General features: G+C 41.7%; 1 protein-coding gene across 1 annotated transcript; it reads left to right on the forward strand.

The window, feature by feature from the left end:
- Window positions 1–2,296: 2,296 nt before the first annotated feature.
- On the forward strand, window positions 2,297–12,637 carry GATAD1 (GATA zinc finger domain containing 1). The gene is made up of 5 exons (XM_087419992.1): window positions 2,297–2,729; window positions 3,515–3,640; window positions 5,278–5,337; window positions 8,820–9,003; window positions 10,970–12,637. The coding sequence occupies exons 1-5, from the start codon at window positions 2,478–2,480 to the stop codon at window positions 11,158–11,160; spliced, it is 813 nt and encodes a 270-aa protein (XP_087276118.1). The 5' UTR covers window positions 2,297–2,477; the 3' UTR covers window positions 11,161–12,637.
- The last annotated feature ends 14,616 nt before the right edge of the window (window positions 12,638–27,253 follow it).

Genomic DNA, 27,253 nt, shown 5'->3' on the forward strand with positions numbered 1-27,253 from the left:
TACACAAAGTGATCATATTCTATACACTGTTCTATGAATTGCTTTTTTTCTTCTTAATTACATCTGAGATCTTTTTATATCAGCACACGGAAGAGCCTCGAATAGTTTCCTGTCTCACTCAGAATAAAATCCAAAGTCCTTACTTTGGCTGACATAACCTTGATGCCAAAGCCTGACAAAGATTTTACAAGAGGGGAAAATTATAAGCCCATCTCACTCATGAACATAGATGCAAAAATCTTAAAATATTAGTAAACCAAATCCAGCAATATGTGAAAAGGACAGTACATCACGACCCACCTGGATTCATTCCAGGAGTTGCAATGTTAATTTAACATTCAGAAATCTATCCATGTAATCCACACGTAGAAAAAGAAGAAAAAGCATTATGGTCATCTCGTAGAGAAAATCATTTGATAAAACTCTACACATTTGTGATGAAAATAGCAATAAAAGGGAACTTCCTTAACCTGACAAAGAGAATCTAGTTTATGGAGTTAGAAGTCAGTATAGGGGTTATCTCTGGAGAAAAGGCGAAAGGGGAGTTTTTGTGGTAGTAAGGTTCTTTCTTGATTTGGTTGCCTAAGTGTGGCTACTTTAAGCTGTACATGAATAAGTTGGATACTTTACAATATGTGTATTATACATCATTTTTAAAGTTTGTAAAAAAAATTTACAAGGAAAAAAATGTAGTTCTTTCTGATTATCTCAAAGTGGCAGACGGTGTGACCAAGGGTTGTGGGAGCTGTCAAGGACAGGAGATGGAGATCGGTGGGATGAGGAGGAAGGGAGAAAACAGGGTGTTGGGTGTTATACACGTGGATACTGACCCCACCCAAGAAGGCGTCCTGTGGTGGAGAGGAAGCTGGTGAGCTTGGAGCCAAAGTTTTCAGTGAATGAGAAGGAGTAATTTGGAGATGAGGTACAAAAAGAAGTATACATTACTAGACTGGAGAGATACCTAAGGGAGAATGGAATTTAGTACCTAAATTCCCCTCAGAGTGCATTGCTCTAGAATGAAGAGACGACAGACACTCTTTATCTGTTCTCCTCAACCACTTAAACAGTTTGTCTTAATCCCCAAAACGGTCCCGGAAAGTAGTTAATATTATTTTGTTTTCCTATTGGGGAAACCTAGACTCAGAGCGAGGATGACTGAACCACAGCTCAGGCTCCAAGGCTGCTCCGAAGGCTTGTCAGAAGTGCCGCAGAGAGCAGCGGCCATGTCGGCAGCCAGGCCAAATCACGGTCCCTCCGTTGATCATCAGTTAACAGCAAAATAGGCATATCATCTCGTTCCAGGGCTGCCATAAGCACCAAACGAGAATTCGTGACATTATAGGCCTTCAATACATTTTTCTTCTTCCTCTCCCCCTGGCACACCACCAACATTTTCATGGCGATCTCTCCATGGACGTCAAGCCCAGAACACCCAGGGTCATGAAGACAGGTAGGCAACCACCGCTCTGCCAAGTGAGGCTGAGGAGACTCATGTCCCCGATGAGGCCTGTGCTGACTAGTGACATTAGTAGCGGGGAGCTGGCTTCTCATAATGCCCTTGTCCTAGGCCAGCTGTTCTCGAATGTGGTCCAGGGAGGTCCCAAGACCCTTTCTGGGGGTCCTCAGGGGCAAAACTGTTTTCCAACAAAGCCAAACTAGTTATTTGCCTTTTCCACCCTTATTCTCTCACTGGCCAACTGTTCAGAGGCTACAACACGTACGATGACATCATCACCCAACGGCTAATGAATGTGTGCTTGACAACTCAGGCTTCAAAGTCTGTTTCAACTCCTAAAATATAAATGTCCACGGATATAACCCATATAAACACAGGTATTTAGGGGTATAAATTATAATTTTTAAGAATTGTAACAGCATCTTGCGTAGGAGTGCCAGATTTAGCAAATAAAAATACTGGACGCCCAGTTAAATTTGAATTTCAGATAAACAATAAATGTCGCATGGGATACACTCATATTAAAAAATTACTCATTGCTTATCTGAAATTCAGGTTTAACAGGGCGTCCTGCATTTCACCTGCCTACCCTAGGCCTAAGACGAAAAAGTGTGGGAACCCCCAACCCAGAAGACAGCAGCAAACACGCAGCACGCTCCTAGCGATTCCGGGGGCGCACTTCCGGTCAGGCGGGCCGGCCAGCGCGGCGCGGGCCCCGCCCATCGCCGGAAGCCACCTCAGGGCGGTGGCCGCACGTCCCTCCCAGGCCAGGCCCCGCCCCAACCCCGCCTTCCGGCGCCTCGGGCCGCCCTGGGCTGGTGCGGAGCGCGGAGCGGTCGCAAAAGGCATCCTGCCTCCAGGGGGCAGCGACTGCAGCCTGGTCCCTACGTGGGCATCTGGGTGCCCGCGCCTCGCCGCTCTTCCTGTCGCTGGGCGTGGCGGGCCGACCAGCGGGCGGCCAGGGCGGGCGGTCGCCATTCCCGTGTCGTTGCGCCCGCGGGGGCCGCCCGAGCCGGCCACGATGCCTCTGGGCCTGAAGCCCACCTGCAGCGTCTGCAAGACCACGTCGTCCTCCATGTGGAAGAAGGGGCCGCAGGGGGAGATCCTCTGCCACCACTGCACGGGCCGGGGCGGCACGGGCGGCGGGGGCGCCGGCTCGGGGACGGCCGCCGGGACGGGGGGCAGCGGCGGCGGTGGCGGCTTCGGCGCGGCGTCCTTCGCCAGCACCTCGGCCGCCCCTCCGCAGAGCAACGGGGGCGGGGGCGGCAAGCAGGTGAGCTCCTCCGGCCCCTCCCGCCGGCGGAGGCCGACCGGGTGCGAGGTGGGCGGGCGGGGGGGGGGGGCGCGCGGCGCGGGCCGTCCAGGATCGCCGTGCCCCTGCTGGGCCGGGCCGCCCCTCCCACCCCGGATGAGAAGATTGTCATTGGGTTGTCCCATTCTAAGCACCTTTTCTTGTGACAAACTGAAAGTCTAAGAAGCAGGAAAATTAAAAAGCCTTCAGAAATCCCCCCATTGTGATAATATTTTGGGTGGCACCCAGACATCTCAGTATACACACGTATACACACAGGCGTGAACAGGGTTTTGCTACTAGACCTCTTTCTCTGTTAATAAAGTTTATTTTGTCATTATGTCGTATTATTAAATGAGATTATCATGTATTATTTTCAGTGGCAGCATACGTATTCCGTTGTAGGAGGTGGCATAACTAACCCCCTCTCCCGCGTTGAAGAGTTGACTTAAGAGTTTTCTGTTATAAAAACAACAGCTGACTAGTTGTTGCCTTGGCCTAGACTTATTCCTACTCCTGCCCCTTGCCCTATTGTAAGTAGCTCACACCTTTTTGGAGGCTCTGGAGATGCTTGCCTAGGGCCCTCCCTGTTTTAATTAGCCCAGTTTGATTACCAGGCATAGGAAGAAAATGCGCACTCTTACTTAATTTTTAAATGTGCAAATAAAGTGCATACTCTGGAATCCTTGTAAGATGGTTATATCGGGATAACAACCTTTCCACACTTTTTATTTCTCTTTTTTGTTCTTTAATTGTTTGTGTAACAGAGTAAGCAGGAAATTCACAGGAGGTCTGCTCGGCTCAGAAACACTAAATACAAATCTGCTCCAGCTGCTGAAAAGAAAGTTTCCACTAAAGGAAAAGGGAGAAGACATATTTTTAAATTAAAAAATGTAAGATGATTGTGGACAGTGTGTTTTACTGTAATGGTGTTGTGTGTGTAGTGTGTCTTGCCTCTGCCTTCCTCTCTCACCATTGAACTTGACTCTGCTCTTGGGAGGTCTTCTGTGGGATTCTGGAGAGTGGGCCAGACTTTCTCAAAGGGACTGAGCTCTGTTGCAGGACGCTTATTGTTTTTAATAATACTTTCTCTTTTTTTAGCCTTTATTTTTTCCTTTGGAAAATATAAAATATGAGCCTAAAAGAAACATAAACCTTGAGCACATTTTATTGGGTTCTCCATGCAAAGGATGAGGTGGGATTGTGGTTCTTGGTATGGCCAGCTACACTAGGAAAACTTTTTTTTTTTCCGTTCTTTAAAGACCTAAGTAAATAATAATACTGGAACTCATTCATTGCTGTATTTGTTTGTTATTATAGCCCCAAGAAAATGTATCGTACTGATTTGTGATGATATATTTAATGAATACGAATGAAAAATTTGCTAAACCTTTATCTCTTCTGCTATAAGAAAAATAGATTGTTGGAAAAAAAAGAAGAGATTGTTGAAAGACTTGTGGGGATAGTTGAAAGCACTTTTTTGTTGCAGTAAATTCTCATTATTTTTGTAAATACAGGGGGACAATGGTCAAACACAATGGACAATGCATTATAGACTGTTTTTTTAAACTTTGGTGTGGTCTTTCCTTTCAGAACAGGAATGCTTCACTTACCAGTAAAGGCATTTTTGAAGTTGGGCATATTCATTTATTAAACACAAAGGCGCCCTGCAGTGTATTCTCGTGCAGATTCTGGATTCTTTTTGAAAATAGTTGCCTCTGATTTATTTAAGAATTGTATAATTTAGTTTTCATAAAATGAGGCATTTATTGACTAGACAAAACATATTAAGTAAATATTCATTTGATTATAGTTGTATCACTTAAACACGTTTTCCTCTTAAGTTTGGTGGAATATGTTCTCTGCAATTATTGCAATATCAATTTCTCTAGCAATGCTTTCTTCAAGGATGATATCAAGACATTTGGAGAGGCCTAGTTTCTAGTGGCTTGAAAAGTGTGTATTGCAACTTAAGAAGGGATTTCAATGATGGTTGGATGGTGGCAAATTACTAAGAACTCTCGAGGAAGTTTCTTTTAGCTTTAGTTCAGGCTTGCTAGAAAATTAGTTCTGATGATATTGAGTATCTTAGCTAGTTCCGTAGTTAGGGTGAGATGGAAAATGTCTTCAAGGAGATACTTTTTTGCTTTGTGTCTACCTGCACATTCTTTATTACTTCCCCTGCTGTCATGCTCAGGCTATTATAGCCAGTATATTCTTATAACTAGAATGTTAATGTGTAATAGAGCTCTGAGAAGGCTTCTGTTAGGTCTCAGCAACGTAATAAGAAGCTTGTCTTTCGGTTCGCAGCAATTTTTAAGCTAACGGTAGCAGAAATAGTGGAAATACTCAGACTGTGTTTTGCCACAACATTGAGAAAATCATTTATCTTTTTGTTACAGTTCTTGTCACCAAACAACAAATTTAGTATTTCTCAAATTACAGAACTCTTGTATATGGCTGGAAAAAGGCCTCTACTTAACATACACACTCTGAATGTGCTAATATTTTTACTTTTGCTTTTTCATAGCCCATCAAAGCTCCTGAGTCAGTTTCCACCATAATCACTGCAGAATCAATCTTCTACAAGGTAAGCATCTGTAGAGTTTCTAAAGGAAGACTTAGGCCTCTTGTATAATGTGCTGCTAAAATGTTGGGTTAGTCTAAAGGTCTCTGTTTCTCTATATAAGCTGTGATTGTGTTTTTTGTTCTCTTCTAAGCTGTTTTCCTCCATTGGTGGCTATTATAAAACATCTCATCCAGAGCTAAGGTGGGAGGGGAAGTTGCCTACTGAAATATGGTATGAGGATCTTAAGTATTTTTTAATGTACGTTATGGGAATTGTTTTTAAAATGCTAATCTATGGTGTGGAGCTATGAAAGAGCATGCCATCCTAGTCAGTGTGACACATCGAAGGGTGAGAAGGACAGAGGTGGAATTTGAACTAGTAGAGGATGAAGACCATGATGTCTAGTGGGTAGAGTAAGCACAGAGATCTAAAATGCCTCTCAGCAGAAGTGAGAGGAATAAGGGCAGTAGTGGGGATGAGCACCTACTAGACGTGCATGGTGAGAGGGAGTCCAAGATGTTTTGATAAGAGTGAGGTCAGGTTTCCTAGGGCCAGCACCCACGGACAGCTGATACCTCAGTGAGAGAGGGGACATATTGTTATTTTTGAACCAGAAGCCATTGGAAAGCAGTTGGAACAGAGAAAAGACCTCCAAGCCCTGGCAGGCCAGGCACAGGCAGCATTAAACACTGGTGTTTTGGGGTCTGAACTGTCACTTAGGGGGCAGTAATGTGAGTTAGGGCCTTATACTTGACCTAAGTGGACCAAACACTGGGAAACACAGGTGATTATGCTCCCTGAGTGTATGTTTTTTGTATTAGCCCAGAATCTGTATAGTCTAAAACAGTCTATACACAGGCAAACATCTCTCCTATATTTCTAGCATTTTATACATTGTTGATAATAAATAAAATAGCTAAACTTTAGTATGTGCTTGCAATGTATCAGGCACTGATGAGCATTTCACATGCTTTATTTCATTCAGTCCACTCCATGAAGTGGGCACTATTATCCCCATTTTATGGAAGAGGACATTGAGGCACAGAGAGGTTAATTAACTTGTCCAAGAGCACATAGCCAACAAGTCACAGAGCGAGACAGTCAGATGCCAGAGCCCAAGCCCAGGCTCCTCTGCTCGGGCAAGTGGCTGTGCGACTGGACTAGGACCAGCCTCTAATGTTTCTTCCTCAGTAAAATAGGGATTGTAAATAGAAACTACCTCATTGGGTCAGGCCAGATCATGTATGTTAAGCACTTAGCAGGGTAAGCACTCAATGAATAGTAGAAATTATCATCATCACATTTTTAAATTTGTGCATTACCTTCATAGCTGAACTTAGACTTGACAGATTCAGTCCAGAAGCAACTAGACCTAAGCTAAGGATTTAGTGTACTCATGATTTCCAGTCGTGTCTCCATGGGGAGGTGTGTGGGGCCTGTTATTGCAAGTATCAGTACTTTCTCATTGCTGTCTACCACCCATGTTTATTAAACAGTAAGGACAAAATGCTATAAAATATTCAAGTAATGCTGTAGATACCCAGTGTTGTGGAGGCTGTCACAGCAGTGCCACTGCAGGCAGCACCGTGGTGGGCAAGTTTAAGAGGTCATTGCCAGCTGCTGAACTAGAGCCCCGATCAGGCATGCGGGAGGGAGCTGAGTAGAAGCCACTGGGTATGGTGGCCAAGAGTATGGGCACCCAAGACCCATAATGGTTAAGTGACCTCCCTGCAGCACTTCAGTGGCAGAACAGCTTCATGAACTCAGGTCCGGTAACTCCTAATCCAGTGTTCTTCACTGTATTGGGTGAACCCCTTTCCTCTCTGCCAGAAACCCTGAAACCTCCCTGCAATGAGGGGCCTCCTTAGATCAAGTGCCTTAGTCCTGTTTGGTGTTATATATGTGTATACACAACACAACACATATTAATAAACACCTGCCATGTACCAGGCTCTGATTGCCAGTGGAATCTTTCACTAAGGCATTGTGCTTGCCTTGTAGTTCTGCTTTCACACTATTATGTATTTTGGATTAATGTTCATTCAGCATATATTTGAGTGCCTATGACAGGCAAGGCCCTGTTTTTTATGTGTGTGAGAAAATAAATATAATCATTTGTAATTTGGGAATAATGATGGTACATGTGGACAAAGCAAGCCATAAATGCAAACTATTTATATGATAAATAACTTAGAACTTTGGAGTAGTGGTTAGAAGGACCAGCTGATGATGGTTCATTAGGCTCAATTACTGGAAATATTCCTTCAGAATCGTGTTTATGGTTGAGGGGCACAGCCCAGCAGCTTTACCTCCTGTCGAGGCCCTGTTTGGAGGGGGAAGCAGTGATGACTCACCCCTGGTTCCTGCAGTCAAGGACAGTATGGCCTACTGAGAGCTGCACTGACCTACAGAAGTGCTGAGTGTCTTAAAGATTTGCATTGGCCTTTGTGGTTACTGATATAGTGGATATTATGGATATATATGGGTAATAAATAATCTCAAAGGAGAGATTATTTCCAGTTCAAGACCCAGGGAAGAGGACACGGGACGGATAGCAGAGGCAGAGGCATAGGGAGAGCTAAATACAGGACATGTACAGATGAGGTAGTTGGGTATGAAGTAGAACAGGGATAAGACAAGAAGCCTTGAGTGCCAGAAATATGAGAAATTGTCTGGTGGGAGGATATAAAAGTGAACTGGCAGGGAGAGACAGGCACCAGTGAGACTGGGGAAAGGGTCAGTAAATTGAGGGTAAACCTGAAGAGTTTCTGTCATTTCTTCTAGTGTGAATTTATGGTATCTATTTTCTTTAATGGATGGTTGAGGAGGGAGGTGTGTAGAGAACATTCTTACCAGGTAAGCCCACTTTTCAAGACAGTACAGAGACAGACTGCTGAGCTGTAGGACAGACAGCTTGGCTGCAGCTCTGCCTTGTGTGGCTTTCAGCTAGTCACTTAACCTTTCTACAGCTCGATGGCTGTGGCCAAAAAAGGAGAGATAGGACGGTTGTGATATAAAGTCAAAGTATTTTTGTCAACAAATGTTTTCTCCAGATGCAAGTTGTCATGTGCGTGTGTGTGTGTGTAAAATTTTTTTCATTCAAAAGTGAAACAAGGGCCGGCCCCGTGGCTTGGCGGTTGAGTGTGCGCGCTCCGCTGCTGGCGGCCCGGGTTCGGATCCCGGGCGCGCACCGACGTGCCGCTTCTCCCGCCATGCTGAGGCCGCGTCCCACGTGCGGCAGCTAGAGGGATGTGCAGCTATGGCACGCAACTGTCCACTGGGGCTTTGGGGGGAAAAATAAATAAATAAAATCTTTAAAAAAAAAAAAAAAGTGAAACAACTTTAGAATTGGCATCAACCGTATAAACATTGATACATTAGACCATTCTTGCAGACCTTTTATTTATCATATAATTCCTTTCATATTAGGGAAGTTTCAGTTCCTGGCCGTGATGCTGTTCTATTTTTATTTTAAATATGAGATTATCTTCTATTTCCCCCAGGGAGTGTATTACCAAATTGGAGATGTTGTTTCTGTGATTGATGAACAAGATGGAAAACCCTACTATGCCCAGATCAGGGGTTTTATCCAGGACCAGTATTGTGAGAAGAGTGCAGCACTGACATGGCTCATTCCCACTCTCTCGAGCCCCAGGGACCAATTTGATCCTGCATCTTACATCATAGGTGAGTTTGAAAATGGTACAGGTTCTTGAGCCCAGTTAATTCTCCATTATTATGTAAAGGAATGTGTTAGTCTGCTCGGGCTGCCATAACAAAATACCACAGACTGAATGGCTTAAACAACAGAAGTTTCTTTTCTCACAGTTCTGGAGGTTGAAAGTCCAAGATCAAGGTGCTATCAGGGTCCGTTTCTGGTGAGAGCTCTCTTCCTGGCGTGTAGACAGCCGCCTTCTGGTTGGGTCCTCACATGGCCTTTCCTCTGTGGTGCACACTCCTGGCATCTCTTCCTCTTCTTATAAGGTCACCAATCCTGTTGGATTAGGGCCCCACCCTTATGACCTCATTTAACCTTAATTACCTCTCTAAAAGCCCTGTCTCCAAATACCATCACTTTGGGGATTAGGGCTTCAGCATATGAATTTGGGGAGATACAATTCAGTCCATAACAAAGAAATATAAGTATCATTAAGTACAAAAAAGTAGAGAGCTTTGTAGAAAATATGAAAGACATTTTATATATCTTGGGTTTGAGTGCTATCAGTTATTCTGAGTTGGGGCAATATGCACCCACTAAAAAGCTATGTGGATAAGATTTTTCTGAATGACCCAGGGTTAAACTCTATTAAAAGAATTATTGCTCAGGAACTAGCTTATTTAGGTACTTATATAAAAATCTACTCAAAAATAATTTCTAGGGGCTGGCCTGGTGGCATAGAGGTTAAGTTTGCACGCTACGCTTCGGCGGCCCAGGGTTCACAGGCTTGGATCCCAGGCGTAGACCTACGCACCACTTATCAAGCCATGCTGTGGCAGGCATCCCACATAGAAAAGTAGAGGAAGGTGGGCACGGATGTTAGCCCAGGGCCATTCTTCCTCAGCGAAAAGAGGAGGATTGGCAATGGATGTTAGCTCAGGGCTAATCTTCCTCACAAAAATAATAATAATAATTTCTAAAGGAATTATCACAGTTATTTCTAAAATCTTACAGATTCTCAATATGTGTCTCTACATGTCATATACATCATCCTAGACCTTTTATAACACATCATTGTTGACAGTTGAAATGGCAGCTGCTATATTTTTATTAATTTCAAACCTGACAAAAGAAGTGGTACAAACGGTTCTTGACATAGACTCTCAAGAAGTTGCTAATAAATACAATTTTGAAAGTGTTCAGAGTTTTGAATTACCCTGAACTTTTCAACCTTTCTGCAATAGGCATGTGTTACTTTGCATTCTAAGAAAAAAACACATAAAAGGCTTTTTTCAGAGAGAACTTAGGGACAAAGTACCACTGTTATTCTCACTCACATGTCAGGTTTGATGCATGACCAAGCACTTTTAGTCTTCTGCTTATAGGTACTTAGAAGAGGAGACTTTCGTTTACCTGATCTATCCGACAAGATTCTCAGCAGAGGAGTGATGTGACAGATCACCTCTGGGGCCCCTCTCCCACCTCCTCTTGCTGATCCTCAGATTCTAGAGGGGCGGCATAATGTAGAGGGTCAGAGCACTAACTCTGGAGCCAGACTGTCTGGGTTCATAGCCCAGCCACTTACGAGATCTGGGATCTTGGGCAAATTCCTTAATCTCTCTTGCCTCATTTCCTCAAATGTAAAATGGGAATGATAATAGTATAATAATCAGAGGGTTGTTGTGAGGATTCAGAGTATTGACATATGTAAAGTACTTAGTGCAGTACAGGCATATAATAAATGCTATGTAAGGCTAAATATTATTTTTAGAATCCTTTCTATATTGAGTCACTGTTTTGGGGAGAATGCTGTATTCCTTAAGCAGTTATAGTAGAAAAAAATGACGGAGAGTAACCTCAGAGTAATACGTTTCAAGGGCTAATGTCAAGTTACCACCAGAGTGGTTTCTTCTAGTGTCTAGGAATTTTAACATTTTATGAACATGATATATATGTTCAAAAATGTGTTTAACGTTTTCATTGGCTGCCTTTTAGGACCAGAGGAGGATCTTCCAAGGAAGATGGAGTATTTGGAATTTGTGTGTCACGCACCTTCTGAATATTTCAAGTCTCGTTCATCACCATTTCCCACAGTCCCCACCAGACCAGAGAAGGGCTACATATGGACTCATGTTGGACCTACTCCTGCAATAACTATTAAGGAAACAGTTGCCAACCATTTGTAGTTTAAAAAGTAAAACTGGATTTCCAGTTATCTTGTATTCGTACTAATACAAGATATGCCACGTTTCTTTAATGAAATTCTTAGATGGAAAAATAACTAAAAAGTTTTTTCCCTACTACCCAGTAACCATTAGCTTGTTTATTACTAGTCACTTAGAAAGTTAAAAGGGATAGAAAAGAATTAAATATATTTTCAAGTTAAATATTACATATATGTATCTTCCCAGATAAAGGCTGTAATTTCCAGGGAGACCATTAGGAACAGATAGTGTCTACTTTTCTCCATAATTTATTTCTAGAAAATCATAAAATGGATTGTGTTTTTCTACAAAAACAAAATATTGATTAAGGTTTGGATTTCTCACCAGGGGCTGAATCAAATAAAATGTAGCTGTAACCAACAGTATCTATCACCAAGTTACACAAGCTGTTTTCTCATCTAGAAGATGCTATGACACACTATTGGCTGCTTTAACCATAAGGAAAGTGATTGTTGGATGATTTTATTGCCCAGGCTTTTTTAAACTTTCATCTAATTCTTCTGTAGCAAACAGGGATTCAGAATTATTCAGTTGATCTTAATAGAGCCACTCTTCACTGTTTTCAGTACCTTCTCAATCAAAACCAGGCTTCCAATCAAACTGTAAGATTTTATAATGCAATCAACTTCACTGAAAACACACAGGAAACCTGTACTGTGCAGACACCCCCCTTGAAAGCTTCTTGACTACCATTCCAACAACCACTGGGCAGTCATAAAAGTGATTAATAGGTCAATAGCATTGATATCTAAAAAAAGTCTACCCCAAAGTCAAACCATCTGCTATAGACTCATAATAACAGGCCTTAAAAAAATGGACTTCAAAGGCCTATTGTTTATGAAATTGTCCAGAATTCAGGTGCAGGTTTCACTTCAAGTGCAGGTCAGCTAAGTCAGAGGCAACAACGGAGAAGTGGGAAGAGGTGGGTATTGCACACACTTGCCTTTTCTGTCCTGACTCAGCCAGCATTTTTCAACCCCAGGAAAATTTGTCAGAACCTAATTTAATTATAATGATTTTCAGCTGTAGCAGTTTTAACTGTTACCATTTTTCTCCCAGTTATGGTTTGTATGTTGGGAATAAGCAACTGTAGATAGCTCTATGTATATAGTTATCTCTCTTTTCCCAAAAGTTATAGTAAAAGGGATTGTAAATACCATTGTAAATAACTAAATGCTAATTTAATATTCAAACTTTTGTATTAAAATGTATTTTTCACAATGTATTTACTTTAGATTTATTTCATTTAAACAGTTAATTAGGGCTTTCTACCCCAAAATGGTATAAATAGAAAAAACCAGTGTTGTAGAACTCATAATTTGGAATGACAGATTTGTCATCAATATGTAATAGATTTTAGGAAAATCAAAGAATGGCTGATTGATAAAATGAACACTTAATGTAAGATATTTATTAAAATGAGGAAATATTTACAAACCAGTGTATATACTGACCATTTGTTTATAAGTTGGTAGATACTTGTGTAGTATCCTTTAAAATAAAGATGGAATTTTCACTTCCCTCCTCAATAAACACCAATGGCTGCTATTGCTTACGGGGTAGATTCATACCTTTTCTCCTGTTACAGAAGGTCTGCCCTGATATGGCCCCGGCCTTGCCTCTCCCGTCTCATCACCACTAAAATGTTTCCGCTGACACCCTCCTCATTCTCCTGGCTCTGAGCTCTTGTTCATACTGTTTCCTCCAAAGGCCTTTCTTAAGGTCCTCAAATTCTATTTCCCCATGAGACCTTTCCAGATTCCCATGGCTCCTTGAAATCAATCTCTATCCTATTCTGTTGTTGCATTTAAGTTTCTACTTCTCTTGCTCCCACCCCCACAGCTGTGTTCTCTGGAGGGTGGAGATGGTGTGTTTTATTTACTCATCTATGTAATTCCCATAGCACCTAACTTGGTTCTTGTTTATGGGAGGTGCGTAGTGTAGAGTCCAAGTTAGATGCTGTTAACCAAAATGCCTGTTGATATTTGAGTTAATACTAGTTCATACTAACTGGCTTAAACTTCAAATTATCTTGCGAATAGTCAACTCAAGTAGAATTTCAAATTGTTATATTCTAGATTAGTATTAGATTGTTTTTAAGAGTATTTTAACAGGATGTTTTTAAGATGAGCTTTAAATAATTCTCTTACACAAATAAATCTTAACATGAGTCTCTGAAAAAATTATCCTAAACCATTTTGTTTCTTGCCTGTGAAAGGCTTTTCTAGGACTAATGTCTTCCATCAAGAAGTCTGAATCACAATTCCATTTTGGCCATAAGGAGGTGAAATCATAAGAACAATGGGGTGAAATATATAATTATTTTACGTGTGTGTGTGTGTGTGTATATACATGTGTACATAGATATAGTACACATACTCAGAAAGAAGTTCTGCCATGGTCCAGAAAAGGGAGAGGCATTTTCTGGATTTTGTTTTGTGCCCTGGCATGGTTTAGGAACTCTGCTTTTTACTTCATACCAGATGTGTGAACCACACATTTTGTAGGAAGGTGTACCTCCTACACACCCGAAAAATATAAGCCAAGAGGTCAGCTCCAGGGAGACACATGAATGACAAACGAGAGGGGAATGGTTAAATAAGTTATAGTGCATTTGTGTGCATTTTTCTGTTTTATACTTTTCAGTATTTTCCAAATTTTCTACAATGAGCATACAGACACATATTTGTTTGCATACTGCCCAACTGGTGATGAGGGACCACCAGTTTTTAGTCCATACATACATAGGACGTTTAATAAATAGTAGTTCTTAAACCCTTGCAAGGGAGATGAATGACATGCTGAGGAAATAAATTCAGTGAATTGGTTAATTTCCTGTATTTACACAGTGGTTCTAGGAAAGAATTCAGGAGCGACCTCCTTTAGCTTCATCAGCTCCTGGGCCAGGTGCACGTTTAGCTCGGTGATGACAGGCACCAGCTTCTCCCGCGGGGCACCTGCATCATCCAAGTTGGAGGCTTGGCGAGGGTGAGAGATGAGGCAGGTTCAAGTTTGTCTTTACTCTTCTCCACTTCAAGTCCATCTTCCCTGCCAGACTGCCCGCCCTGCTGAGTTTAGGCCCCAGCAGCAGACCCAGAAGTCTTACACAGATTGTTCAACAGGCTCTCATGTTTGTGTAATGTAAAATCTCTACCACAGATCCTTTATTCTATATCATTCCTGGTGGTTGTTTCTCTGATCAAATCCTGACTGATGCAGTTACTGAGACACTGAAGGATAAGGCAAGGAACTGCTGTTTTTACTGTAAGCTATTTAGAATTATTTGACTTTTCTTTTTTAACTATGTATGTGTATTACTTTGATAAATTTTTAAACTGAGGGGCCGGCCCCGTGGCTTAGCGGTTAAGTGCGCACGCTCCGCTGCTGGCGGCCCGGGTTCGGATCCCGGGCGCGCACCGACACGCCACTTGTCTGGCCATGCTGAGGCCGCATCCCACATACAGCAACTAGAAGGATGTGCAACTATGACATACAACTATCTACTGGGGCTTTGGGGGAAAAAAAAAGGAGGAGGATAGGCAATAGATGTTAGCTCAGAGCTGGTCTTCCTCAGCAAAATGAGGAGGATTAGCACGGATGTTAGCTCAGGGCTGATCTTCCTCACAAAAAAAAAAAAAGAAAAGCAATGAAGGAGATCACATAGGGAAAGAGGAACAGATTGGATGAATTTTAATTTGTATCTATCAAAAAAATGTATACAAAATTAAAAACCAAACAACTTCTCTTCTCATCTCTTCCTTCCTTTCTTCTTTTTTCTGTTAAAGAAGTAGGAATCATTAACCAGTATTTCCTATTCAACATGACAGATTGGCATAAAGTAATTACTCATTCACAAGCAGAAAAGCTACAATCATAACCTCAGCTTCTTATAACATCATCACGGTTTCGAACTTCTATGTTCCATCTGTTTAGCAGAAGCTGGCTAGAAGGGAGGAGGTTTATAACAAAAACACCTATATACCCTAAATACTTCTCCCCATGGATAGGAAAGGTGTGAGTCAAAAAGACAGTAACTTTAGAATAAAGGGTGAAGATGCTGTGGGGGAAATATAATTTTAAAAAAACAAAATCTTCCCTCAACTCAGAAATCCTTTCCACAAAGATGGTAGAGAAGGAAAACACTTTTATTATTGACCAAACATTAAACCTGAATGTGAGGCTCATCACAGGCAATTGGCTAAGAGACCGCAAAGACAGAAAGAAATCTCACCCTTTTATATAGCCAAGCAGATACAACCCATTACATACATGTTCTTCAGATAAACAGTAACTAGTTCTCAACTCAGAGAACTTGACATCACCATTTAGTCACATGCAGTTCTTCTTGACTTTACCTGGTAATTGGGGCAACCATCTATGTTAGCTACTTGACTTTATCCAGACGGGGGAAAACAAACTCACGTCTTCAGGACAGCAGGTACTTTTACAACTTGGAGCACTGAAGTTAGGCTGCTACCCTCCCACGGAAGCTGGGCGATAGTGTGCCATCTCCTGATGTTTATATTTCAAAGAGATGGCTCCCAGTTCCTTGAGAAAGACATTCCTAGGTCACAAAGCCGACAAAGGCTTATTTAGTTTCCAAAAACACACATTTCAAAGACACTGAGAAAATAGTTATATTTACATAAAGTTTTCTAAGGTAAATATTCTGACAAAAAGGGTGAGGAGGGAAATCTCTTCCCTTATTTTCGAGACGAGGAATTAAACCTCTTATTTTAAATTTGTATTTGTCTTCACGGTGCCCTAAATTTGGAAGAGGGAGGAAGTGGGCAGCTTTTTGACTCAGGCCCTCCTGTCAGGGCTACTATTAGAACACGTTGGTACCTTTGTGAGAGTTTCAATATGGCGGCTATATCATGGCTTGGTGAGGGACTACGGGCTGGATTCCATTCTCAACTCACCCAGGAACCTTTGGCCAGGGCACATCCTGCACCACTATCCTTGGTGGTCCTCATTGTTGTGCTTTGTTAACGGTGTGAGAGGTTCTGAACTTACAGACGAAGGCCAAAAACGTAATTCTGTGCTGGATGGAGGGCAATTCGTTTTCTATTAATCCTCTTCCACGAGCACTTGTCAGTGCTTTGTACCTAGCAGGCTCATAAACATTATCTCATTTAATTATTCCTGCTTTATATTTCGATAATCATATAGATTTTGAACACGTTTTTAGATTTCACCACCCTCTCCCACCTTTACACCAGTGAATCACAAACACATTAGAATCACCTCTGGAGCTTTAAAAAAAAAAATGCTGTGAGGCTCCCATAAGCAACCAATTAAATCAGCATCTCAGGAGTGAGGCTGGGGCCTCACTAAGTTCCAAAGAATCTAATAAAATTTAAAAATACAAAAAATGTTTAAAGTTCAGAGGTGATTCTAATGCACAGCCAGAAATGAGAACCACTGCTTAGGCTACTTCTTTCTTCGTATATAAAATTCAGCTGACAACCGCTTCAATTTCTGCAAAGTGAGAAAGAGCTCTGATAGCATCCTGCTTTGGGGCAATCTAGGAATTTAATCAAAGGCCTATTTATACCAATTAGCCCTGATAAAGGTAATTTGTGTATGGGGATCCACAAAATGGAAGCCGACCCATGTCACAAATCTAAACCTAAGTCAGCTTGCACTCACCGGAAACACCTGTCAAGGACACCTAACACCCACCAATCACAATCCTCCAGCTCAGCTTTAGTGAGCTTACCTAACCCTGGAGAACGGGACCTGCCGGCCTTATTAGGAGATCCCCGACCTCCCAGCCAGTCAGGCCGTTTCTGCGTTGCCTCTTCTAACGCCCTGGGAAGAGTAGAGCTCCCCCAATCCATGGATTGTTTTCCCTTGAGTAAAGGACATCAAACTCCATACTAAAGTGTTTTACTTTTGTTATTTGACAGTTCTGGCAATGAGATGGGACCTGAAGTCAGCTGCTGCAGTGTCAGGACAGCTCCTAGACGCAGGTGAAGGTACCAATGGAGCCCTTTCTGTCCCTACCCCTTGGGCGGCTCTCTGAGATCTCCAGTAGCTTCTCTCGGATGGAGCGCCTCTGATTTTGCATCGTGAGCTCTTCACGTTTGTTTGTCCTAGTCCTTCCAGGTGGAAAATTGGGGTGTGAGAGACTCCAGATTTTTCACCTTGAGACCTAGTGGGCCACATTTGGGTTTGTGGCCGACCTCATCTACAAGGTAACCACCTTCAGGTGGTCCCGACAGGTCTCAGGAACCGTGCACAGGCAGCCAGAAACATGTCTGGTTGAATTAGGGAGGATTATTTCACCAAGGGAAAAATAATGGGTACCCCTCCATCTAAAGAAAGCAAGATGGCAGCTGTTAGGGGACTCAGAAGAGTCACAGGTGAGTCCACAGCATAAACTGTTGGGGGTCTTGGGGAAATGAGACAAGAAATTTGGACTGTTTTGACCAACAGCATGCCAAAATCTAAGTAGGTACAAGTTGGACTATTAAAAGTCACTATAAAGAAATCTTCTCATGAAAGGAGTAATAGATCTATTGCTAATGGGACTCTTGGAAGCCAAAGCTGCAAAATTGAAGTCAAGCACTCAAAAGCTGTAAGAGCACTCACCATCTAACTCTAAGATTCCCATGCTAGGATAGTTGGCCACCAAACAGGTTAAATTGCACGTCAACCTCGAGAAAATTTCCATGCAATGAGGTACAGTATAAAACACCACAAAAATCCCCAATCCAGTGGCACATCCCTTTTAGGCATAAATTTGGCTGAGAGACCTAAGGCTTAGCTAAAGAAACAGGATCCTCAAGTTTCCAAGAATTGAGCGTGCCACCTTCCAGCACAGCTGCCTATTTTATGTCTAAGAGCTACGGTCTCAGAAGCTGTAGATATCTACAAAAATGGCAAAATCTTACTAAGACAACCTAGAATTGCAATGGCCGTTATGGGGAATGTTCAAATTAGACAAAATCATTCACTTAAGAAGTGCCCTTGAAAGCAAGGGTTTCCAAATCAAACAAACAGAATGGAATACCTATTTTCTTTTCTTTTTCTATTTTTCCTTTTTTAATTTTTTTATCGAGGTATAATTGACATATAACGTTATATTTGTTTCAGATGTACAACGTGATTTAATATTCGTATACATTGTGAAATGATCACCACAATGTCTAGTTAACATCCATCACCTTACATATTTACAAAAAAACTTTTTTTCTTGTGATGAAAACTTTTAAGATCTACTCTCTGAGCAACTTTCAAATGTGCAATACAGTCTTAACTTTCGAATATGCAATACAGTCTTAACTATAGTCACCATGCTGTACATTACTTCCCCAGGACTTAGTTATTTTATAACTGGAAGTTTGAACGTTTTGACCACCTTCAACCATTTCTCCCACCCTCTAACCCCACCCCCACCTCTGGAAACCACCAATCTATTCTCTGTATCTATAATCTTGACTTTTAGGGAGTGTTGTTGGGTTTTTTTAGATTCCACATATAAGTGAGATCAGATGGTATTTGTCTTTCTCTGTCTGACTTATTTCACTTAGTGTAATGCCCTCAAGGTTCATTCATGTTGTCGAAAATGGCAAGATTTTATTCTTTTTTATGGCTGAATAATATTCCACTGTGTATACATATTTTCTTTATTCATTCGTTCATTGATAGACACTTAGGTTGTTTTCATATCTTGGCTATTGTAAATAATGTTGCAATGAATAGAGGGATGGGGATATCTTTTCAAGTTAGTGTTTTCATTTTTTTTCAGATAAATACCCAGAAGTGGAATTGCTAGATCATCTGGTAGTTCTATTTTTAATTTTTTGAGGAACTTCCATACTGTTTTCCATAGTGGCTGCACTAATTTACATTCCCACCAACAGTGTACAAGGGATCCCTTTTCTCCAGATCCACACCAACACATTTGTTTTTTTTTTTTGATAAAAGCCATTCTAACAGGTGTGAGGTGGTATCTCATTGTGGTTTTGATTTGCATTTCCCTGACGATTAGTAATGTTGAGCATCTTTTCTCGTACCTCTTGGCCATCTGTATGTCTTCTGTGGAAAAATATCTGTTCAGATCTTCTGCACTTTTTTTGAACTGGATTGTTTGTTTGTTTTTTGGGGTTTTTTTTGCTATCGAGTTGTTTGAGTTCTTTATATAATTTGGATACTAACCCCTTATCAGATACATGATTTGCAAATATTTTCTCCCATTTGGTAGGTTGCCTTTTCATTTTGTTTTGGTTTCCTTTGCTTTGCAGAAGCTTTTTAGTTTGACATGGTCCCAGTTGTTTGTTTTTGCTTTTGTTGCTTTTCCTTTTGGTGTCGGATTCAAAAACTCATCACCAAACCAATGTCAAGGAGCTTACGGCCTATGTTTTCTTCTAGGAGTTTTATGGTTTCAGTTCTTATGTTCAAGTCTTGAATCCATTTTGAGTTAATTTTTTTGTATGGTGCAAGTTAATGGCCTATGTTTATTCTTTTGCATGTGGCTGTCCAGTTTTCCCAACATCATTTGTTGAAGAGAGTATCCTTTTCCCATTTTATATTCTTGTCTCCTTTGTCATGAATTAATTGGCCATATATATGTGAGTTTATTTCTGGGTTCTCTATTTTGTTCTATTGATCTGTGTGTCTGTTTTTATGCCAATACCGTACTATTTTGATTACTATTGCTTTGTAATATAGTTTGAAATCAGGAAGTGTGATGCCTCCAGCTTTCTGCTTCTTTCTGAAGATTGCTTTGGCTATTTGGAGTCTTTTGTGGTTCCATACGAATTTTAGGATTTTTAGGATTGTTTGTTCTATTTCTGTGAAAAATGCCATTGAAATTTTGATAGGGATTGCTTTGGAAATGTGGACCTTTTAACAATATTAATTCTTCCAATCCATGAGCATGGAATATCTTTTTGTTTATTTGTGTCTTCTCAAGGTACTATCTTAACTGAGTTTAACACAACAGAGGGCTTCAGAAATCTGGCACATGAAGTTGGCCTTAGTGTTCTCCTTGACCAACACAGAAATAGAACTAAGTGGGCAGGGTAGAACAGCTGTAAGGCCATGGATTTTGCACTCAGAGAGCCAGGGTTAAACACAGGGTCGTTGAAATAGTATTGGACAAGTTACACACCTTCTCAGGCAGTTGAGGGGATTAAACGTGATGATACATGTAAGATGCTTAGGCACAGGGCCTGGCATATGGTAAATGCTCAGTAATGCTGCTGGTTATCACTGCATTTTAGAAAGGCCTGTTAAGTGTAATATAGAGAATGGATTTTAAATAGAGAATGGAATATCTGGTGATGCCATTCAATTCAATTGGTGACCATTCCAGTTAGGCTGGCTCTGTGCTTATTACTCACAGGTGAAAAAAACATAAAATAGGAAAATCTGCTACTCTCCATGGGTTTGTTTGGAGGGATTTTTTTCTGATAGTGGTGGTGGGTTGCAATGTCAATCTCATTCTCTCTTTACTCCCTCTCAAGATCAATGTGCGTTGATCATTTTATAAGATACAGGAGGGTGTCCTCACAGTCTCTGGCCTCCCTCTCTGTCAGATGCAAAGAGGGCCCCAGAGAGGAAGGATTCCAACCCCACCTCTGCTGTGCTGGGCCAGCGGCCTCTGGGCTCATCCCTGCCCTTTTTTTTTTCTCTTCTCTCTCTTTTTTTTTTCTTTTTTTTCCTGGGAAAGATTTGTCCTGAGCTAACATCTGTTGCCAATCTTCCTCTTCTTTTTGTTTTCCTCCCCTAAGCCCCAGTACATAGTTGAATATTCTAGTTGTAAGTCCTAGTTCTTCTGTGTCAGCCGCCGCCACAGCACAGCTACCGACAGATGAGTGAGGCGGTTCTGCCGCCGAAGCGGAGCGTGCCGAACTTTAACCACTAGGCCATCAGGGCTGGCTGGTGGGCTCATGCCTTTTCGAAAGCAAGGCTCTCTGGCACTGCCAGTTGCCACTGCAAGCATCTCTGAGCTCCAGGAGGAGGCTGTGATCAGAGGCCATAGTGCAGGCTGGATCTGTATCCAAACAACCAAGGCCCTGCCCTAAAACTTTAGAAATGTGATTAAGACTTTCACCATCCTCAAATCATAGTAAAACTTATTTAAAGTTGTACTGATCAGTTGAACTGACTGATCCATCTTCAGATGTTGTCACCTGACTGTACTTGTATGATTGGTCACTGTTTCCTTGAAAGGGAAAAGACATTGACTCAAAGGTTAAGGACTACTTGCTGAACTTACATGTGGGATTATTTTAAAATCCTGTAATCTCTTCAAAACTAAGAAAGGTGAACTAATTAGATAATTGATCCAAATAATTTTGTGGTGGGATTGATTTAATGATGAATCCACTTATGTGTATTTACTGGAAAATATGAGAGTTTTCCAAATGCTACTGAATAAATAAATTGCATCAAAGACAAAAAAAAAAAAGATTCTACCAACCGCAGAATTTTTTAAGACCTTTGTAACACTAGGGCATGCTTCTACTTAGATAGGTTGTACTTCGCTGAGAAAGCAGTAGGTTTAAAGTGAGTTTTTTGGTGTGTGTTCAAGATGTGTATGTGATCATAAGATACAAAGCAATTCTATATTCCGGTATTTTATTTATTTATTTATTTTTAAAGATTTTATTTATTTATTTGTTTTCCCCCCAAAGCCCCAGTAGATAGTTGTCTGTCATAGCTGCACATCCTTCTAGTTGCTGTATGTGGGACACGGCCTCAGCATGGCCGGAGAAGCGGTGTGTCGGTGCGCGCCCGGGATCCGAACCCGGGCCACCAGCAGCAGAGCTCGCGCACTTAACCGCTAAGCCCCCAGGCCGGCCCCTGGTATTTTATTCTTTAGACCAGTGTTTTTCAATTTGTAAGTCTCAACCCATGTATGGGTCAAAACTAGCATGATTTGTATGAAGTAGAATAGAATAGAATAAAAGAGAATAGAAAGTATCAAAGAACATCACATGTGGTAAGAGTAGGTCTTGTTCTGTGAAACTTCTGTCTCAGCAGTGTGCATATATGGACTGGGTCATGATGGAAAATGTATTACTCTGGATTGTGGTTAAAATATTTTGAAAATCAGTGGTTTAGATCCCTGCATTTTCTTTTTTTTTTTTTTTTTTTAATTTTATTTATTTATTTATTTTTTTTGGTGAGGAAGATCAGCCCTGAGCTAACATCCATGCTAATCCTCCTCTTTTTGCTGAGGAAGACCGGCTCTGAGCTAACATCTATTGCCAATCCTCCTCCTTTTTTTCTCCCCCAAAGCCCCAGTAGATAGTTGTATGTCATAGTTGCACATCCCTCTAGTTGCTGTATGTGGGACACGGCCTCAGCATGGCGGGAGAAGCGGTGTGTCGGTGCACGCCCGGGATCCGAACCCAGGCCGCCAGTAGCGGAGCGCGTGCACTTAACCGCTAAGCCACGGGGCCGGCCCAGATCCCTGCATTTTCACTTTTGTGAAGAAGCTATAGCATTTTAACTGACACTGATTCCTACAAAATATCTGAGTAATAGGCCAGAACAAATGTCTAGGCCAAACTGCCTTGTTTCAATTTTCTGTCTAAAACTCGGGGCAAAATTTCTGTGTCTGTACATGGTTGATGGTATTTGTTATCCTGGAATATTTCTTTGCTTTTAGTTGTTTATTTGTTTGATTCTTGGGAACTTCCTGGGAGGTTAAGTCTTATACCAGTTTTACAAAAAATGTCAGATTGCCTAGGAAATGAGTAAACTCCATGGCATAATGCCATTGTCCAATGTTTTACATTTTATATTTTTATTTTTCCTTCTTTATACTTACAAGCACTGAGTATTGTACTGTAGGAATGTAAAGTGCCCATTTATTTTAAGAATCCATATTTCTAATAGCTCCTGAAACTATTGTAGATGGCCAATTTCCACTGCTTTTACAATCAAAACTGATTCCTAATCAATCATATCTGCTCCAATCTTAAAAAAAAAAAAAGTTAAGGGCTAAAATATTAGATTTTGTTTTGTTTTTCTGTTCCCCCCTTCCTTATTTATTCAAAAGAGGATTATGTCGATTTTAATTGAGAAATAAGAATGATTCATTCACAAATACTTATTATTTATTTGAGGGATCACCAGTATAAGATACTGTTCTAGATTTCAGCAGTGAACAATGTGCACAAAACCTCGTCCTTTGTGGAATTGTGGAGACAACTGGATATGGTTAAAAAAAAAAATCCTGCAAATTAACAGTTGGTGCTCACACTAAATGTTCTCCCATTCAGACTCTTAATAGATAACTAGATTTCAGGTTAGGAATTATTAATACTGATTAGGGAGATATCAAAGGGTGATGAGACCACCACTCAATATCTGAAATAAAAAATACAAAGCTGAATTTTTTGCTTACTGTGGTAACTATGAGCTATGCCGGTCAGAGCAGAGCAGACTGCTGATCTTACACGGGCTTTTCCAGAAGCTGGGAGTTCAGGAATGTGCAGACTTTGAGAAGTATGAATGGGATGACATCATCCATAGCCAGGTCTTTCGGGTGAGGTTGGTGTTCATTGGTTGGCTCTCAGAGGCCTGTTTTTTGGAGTGGGAGCCCCTTAAAGCCAGTTCCCATGTCACCCAAAGACTGGTGATGTGACCCCACCAGTCTTTGAGCATCTCTTTGCTTTCTAGCTCCAATAAGCTTCCAAATTTCTCTCTGCTGGAAAAGGCCAGGGGTGGTTTCTGCCACTTACAACTAAAAACCCTGATGGATGCAGAAATCAGTACAAGAAGTGGTCGCAGGCAACAGACTTTCAAGAAATAAGGGGAAATTTGGGACTGGTCATCTGCCCTAATAAGGGCTGAGGACAAGGAAAATCTAATTTGTATTAAGGGATATGAATTTGGCAGTCCAAGGCATGCAGTGGCAATACAGCTAACCAAAATATCTCAAGCTATTCCCAGAAATGAAGTGCCATTGAAGGGGTTGCTGCTATAGAATAGTATGAAACACACGAGGATTTCAAAGTGACTATAGCACTAGAGAGCTTAAAGAAAGAGAAAGACAAGCTCAGATGTTTATATTTTCAGCTCAAGGCATAGGCTGAAAATTAGGGATTGAATGACTGCTAAAAGAATCCCTTGTCTTTTGGAGCCATGAGGCTGAGAGTTAGAAATCAAATGCAGAGCTTGATTCTACAGCTTACTGGATTACATCATCTGTTGAATTTACAGCTATGTCAGATCTCTTATGGAAAAGTTAAGGCATTGGTTGGAAAAGATTGAGCCCCTGATAATTGGGATGGGGACACATGGAAGGATCTGGATTCCCTTGAATCTCCACCCCTTTTGAATCTTTCTTGATAGTGAAGCAGCCCCTATGTCCCTTGCTTGAAGACCTGAAATGCCCACATCTGGAGAGATCAATCTTGCAAAAGGAAGCTCATCCTTGCATTCTAGCCCTCCCATCCATTGTCATATCTCAACATGCCCCAGGGAATGAATAAAAAGTCAAACCAGAAGGAGAAGGCTTAGACAATAAAAGAACTACAATATTTTGCTTTTCATGCAAAATCTGAAGACTATGTGTGGAGCTAGAATGTGTGTGTGAATGCTGGGCTAAGTAGAAAGAACATAATTATTGGTCAGGGTGATGTATTGATACACTTTTTTTAAATTAATTTTTGATTCAGTGTGCTGCTTCAGCATCCAGGAGTGTTCTAACTGATTCCATGGTTGGGTAATTGGAACTCAGACTCAGTGCCTCACAGTGAATAAAGTTGAGATGCCTGAAATATCTTGGTATAATATAAAGAAAAAAATCCAAAGACTTTGTGAGACAGGCATGTTGAAGGAATGAATCATGTATAACTCACCAACTTACCACCACCCAACTCTGTCCCCCAAGATAGTGGCGGTGTCAGAAAACACTCCTTCAACAAGGCTTTAAGAAAAATGTTGGTATATTTGTTAGGATTGGTTTTGGCTGTGATGGGAACCCTACTCAGAGAAGTAAACAAGGGGTTTAATCTGTCTCGGGCATAAAAAAATCTAGGAGTAGAACACCCAGGACTGGTATGTCAGCTCAGTGATGCCCTCAGGTAACCAGCCTCCTGTTTTCTTGCTCTGCCATCAGTCGCCTGTGGTTTTCACCCTCATGTTTGCAGGATGGTTGCTGCATCTCCAGACATTGTGCCCTCATTTCAGAAAGGAAGCCCACCCAGGGACTTCTACCTATCTATACTCATTGTCTAGAACTATGTCACATAGCCATACATGGCTGCAATGGAGATCATGTGACTCAGTAATTCACTTTCCAGAGAGCATAGGAAGGTAAGGGAGACGGTGTTGGAATGGATGTCGAATGAGTCAGTCAATAGACTCCTCAACAATTGATGGGGATGCAAGATGGAAATGTTGCAGTAGAAATGGGCTCTCTGATTTCAGTGGGAAAGGGTGGAGCCAGGGGTAGCAGAGGTCAGGTAGCGGCCATGTGAGAAGCCAGGTGGATGTGGCTACCATAATCAGCAGCAAAGTCAGCACATTAATTACAATGGTCTGACCTGCAGGGATCTTTGGTGCTGCCTAACTGTGGGGTCCTTAAGACCAAAATAGATGGTCAAAGATCCTACTCCACTCTTATAATTTAAAAATCTCCCTGTTAGTAAACAAAGGCCTGATTTAAGTCATCCCAATATGGTCATGGCCCCTGACCCAATTCTCAGGTCTAGGTCAGACCAAGAATGAAGGAGAAGCCAGGTGTCTAGGGAAAGGGCCCTGCAATAATATCATAAGTACTTGCTATGGATTTTCTTTCCGCCAAGTCTTCCCCAAAGGACCCGAAGCCACTCACCAGGCCATTTCCCAGGTGTCCTGAGAAATATCCAGACATTCTAGGGATTATCAGAGACACTGGGTCTGCACGAATGTTAATTCCTGGAGACCCAGAACTCCACTGTGACCTACCCATCAGAGTGAAGGCAGTGCTGTTGTTCTCAGGGCATAGTCCTGTCAACCAGTGGAGAAAGGAACTCCTCCAATGGAGCAGATTTTCTGAGCAACATGTCTCTTCTGTTTTGCCAGGAGGTAGAGATGTCTGATATAGAAATCTATGCTGATCCATAGACAGTGGCTAATAACTTAGCCAGGTGATCAGAGATTTGGAAAGAGCATGACTGGAGAACCAGCCATGAGGTCTACGGGAAAGGTATGGCCAGAGTTCTCGGAATGGGCTCAGAGAGTGAGAATGTTTGTATCCTGTGTGAACGCTCAGCTAAAAGTCCTCAGTGCTTTTAATAATCAGGTGTTCTAGATGACCTATCTACAGATGTCAGTCAGCCTTCTCCAGCCACCTAGTGCTTGTTTAATAGATTCATGTACAAAGTGGCCATGGTGGCAGGGATGGGGAGTCTGTGTGTGGCTTCTACAATGTGGATTTCCCCTCACCAGGGTGACCTGACCATCCATCCTGACAGCCTACTTCTCAGCAGCAGTGACCAACCACATAAGTGCACACCCAGGGGAGACCAGCCCGTTCCTAGTGGAAAGATGATTACATTTGCCCCTCTTCTATCAGAGAGGAGATAGCAATTTGTCCTCCGTGGAGGGGACACATTCTGGAATTGGATTTGCTTTGTCTGTCCTCCAAACTTCTGCCAACACCATCTTTCACAGTCTCACTACATGCTTTTATGTTGTTATGCTCTCCCACATGACACTTGCTTCAGATCACAAAACTCACTTTCCAGTGAAGAGTAAGGCAGTGGGCTACCTATGGAATTTTGGAATTCTGGAATACTGGATGTAACCTAAACACCCATCACCCTGAAACAGCTGGCCTTCTGGGGAGACAACTCTGTGAGGTTGGAGTGCTGTTCTGCACTGTGGTATGTTTAGTATATGCTGTGAACCAGTGACCAGGGCCTGAATACAAGGATCTGGGAACCAAGGTGCAAGGAAGAACAGCACTCCTCAGTTAATACCTAGTGACCCCAAAACCTTTGCTTCCATTCCCTGCAGTTCTGGGCTTTGCTGATTTAGAGTTAAGCAAAGGAGGAATGCTTCTATGAGGGGAACACAGCAATGATTGCAATGGTTTGGA

The sequence above is a fragment of the Ceratotherium simum genome, chromosome 1, assembly GCF_057802395.1.
Source record: "Ceratotherium simum simum isolate JZ-2026a chromosome 1, ASM5780239v1, whole genome shotgun sequence".
Taxonomy (NCBI): domain Eukaryota; kingdom Metazoa; phylum Chordata; class Mammalia; order Perissodactyla; family Rhinocerotidae; genus Ceratotherium; species Ceratotherium simum.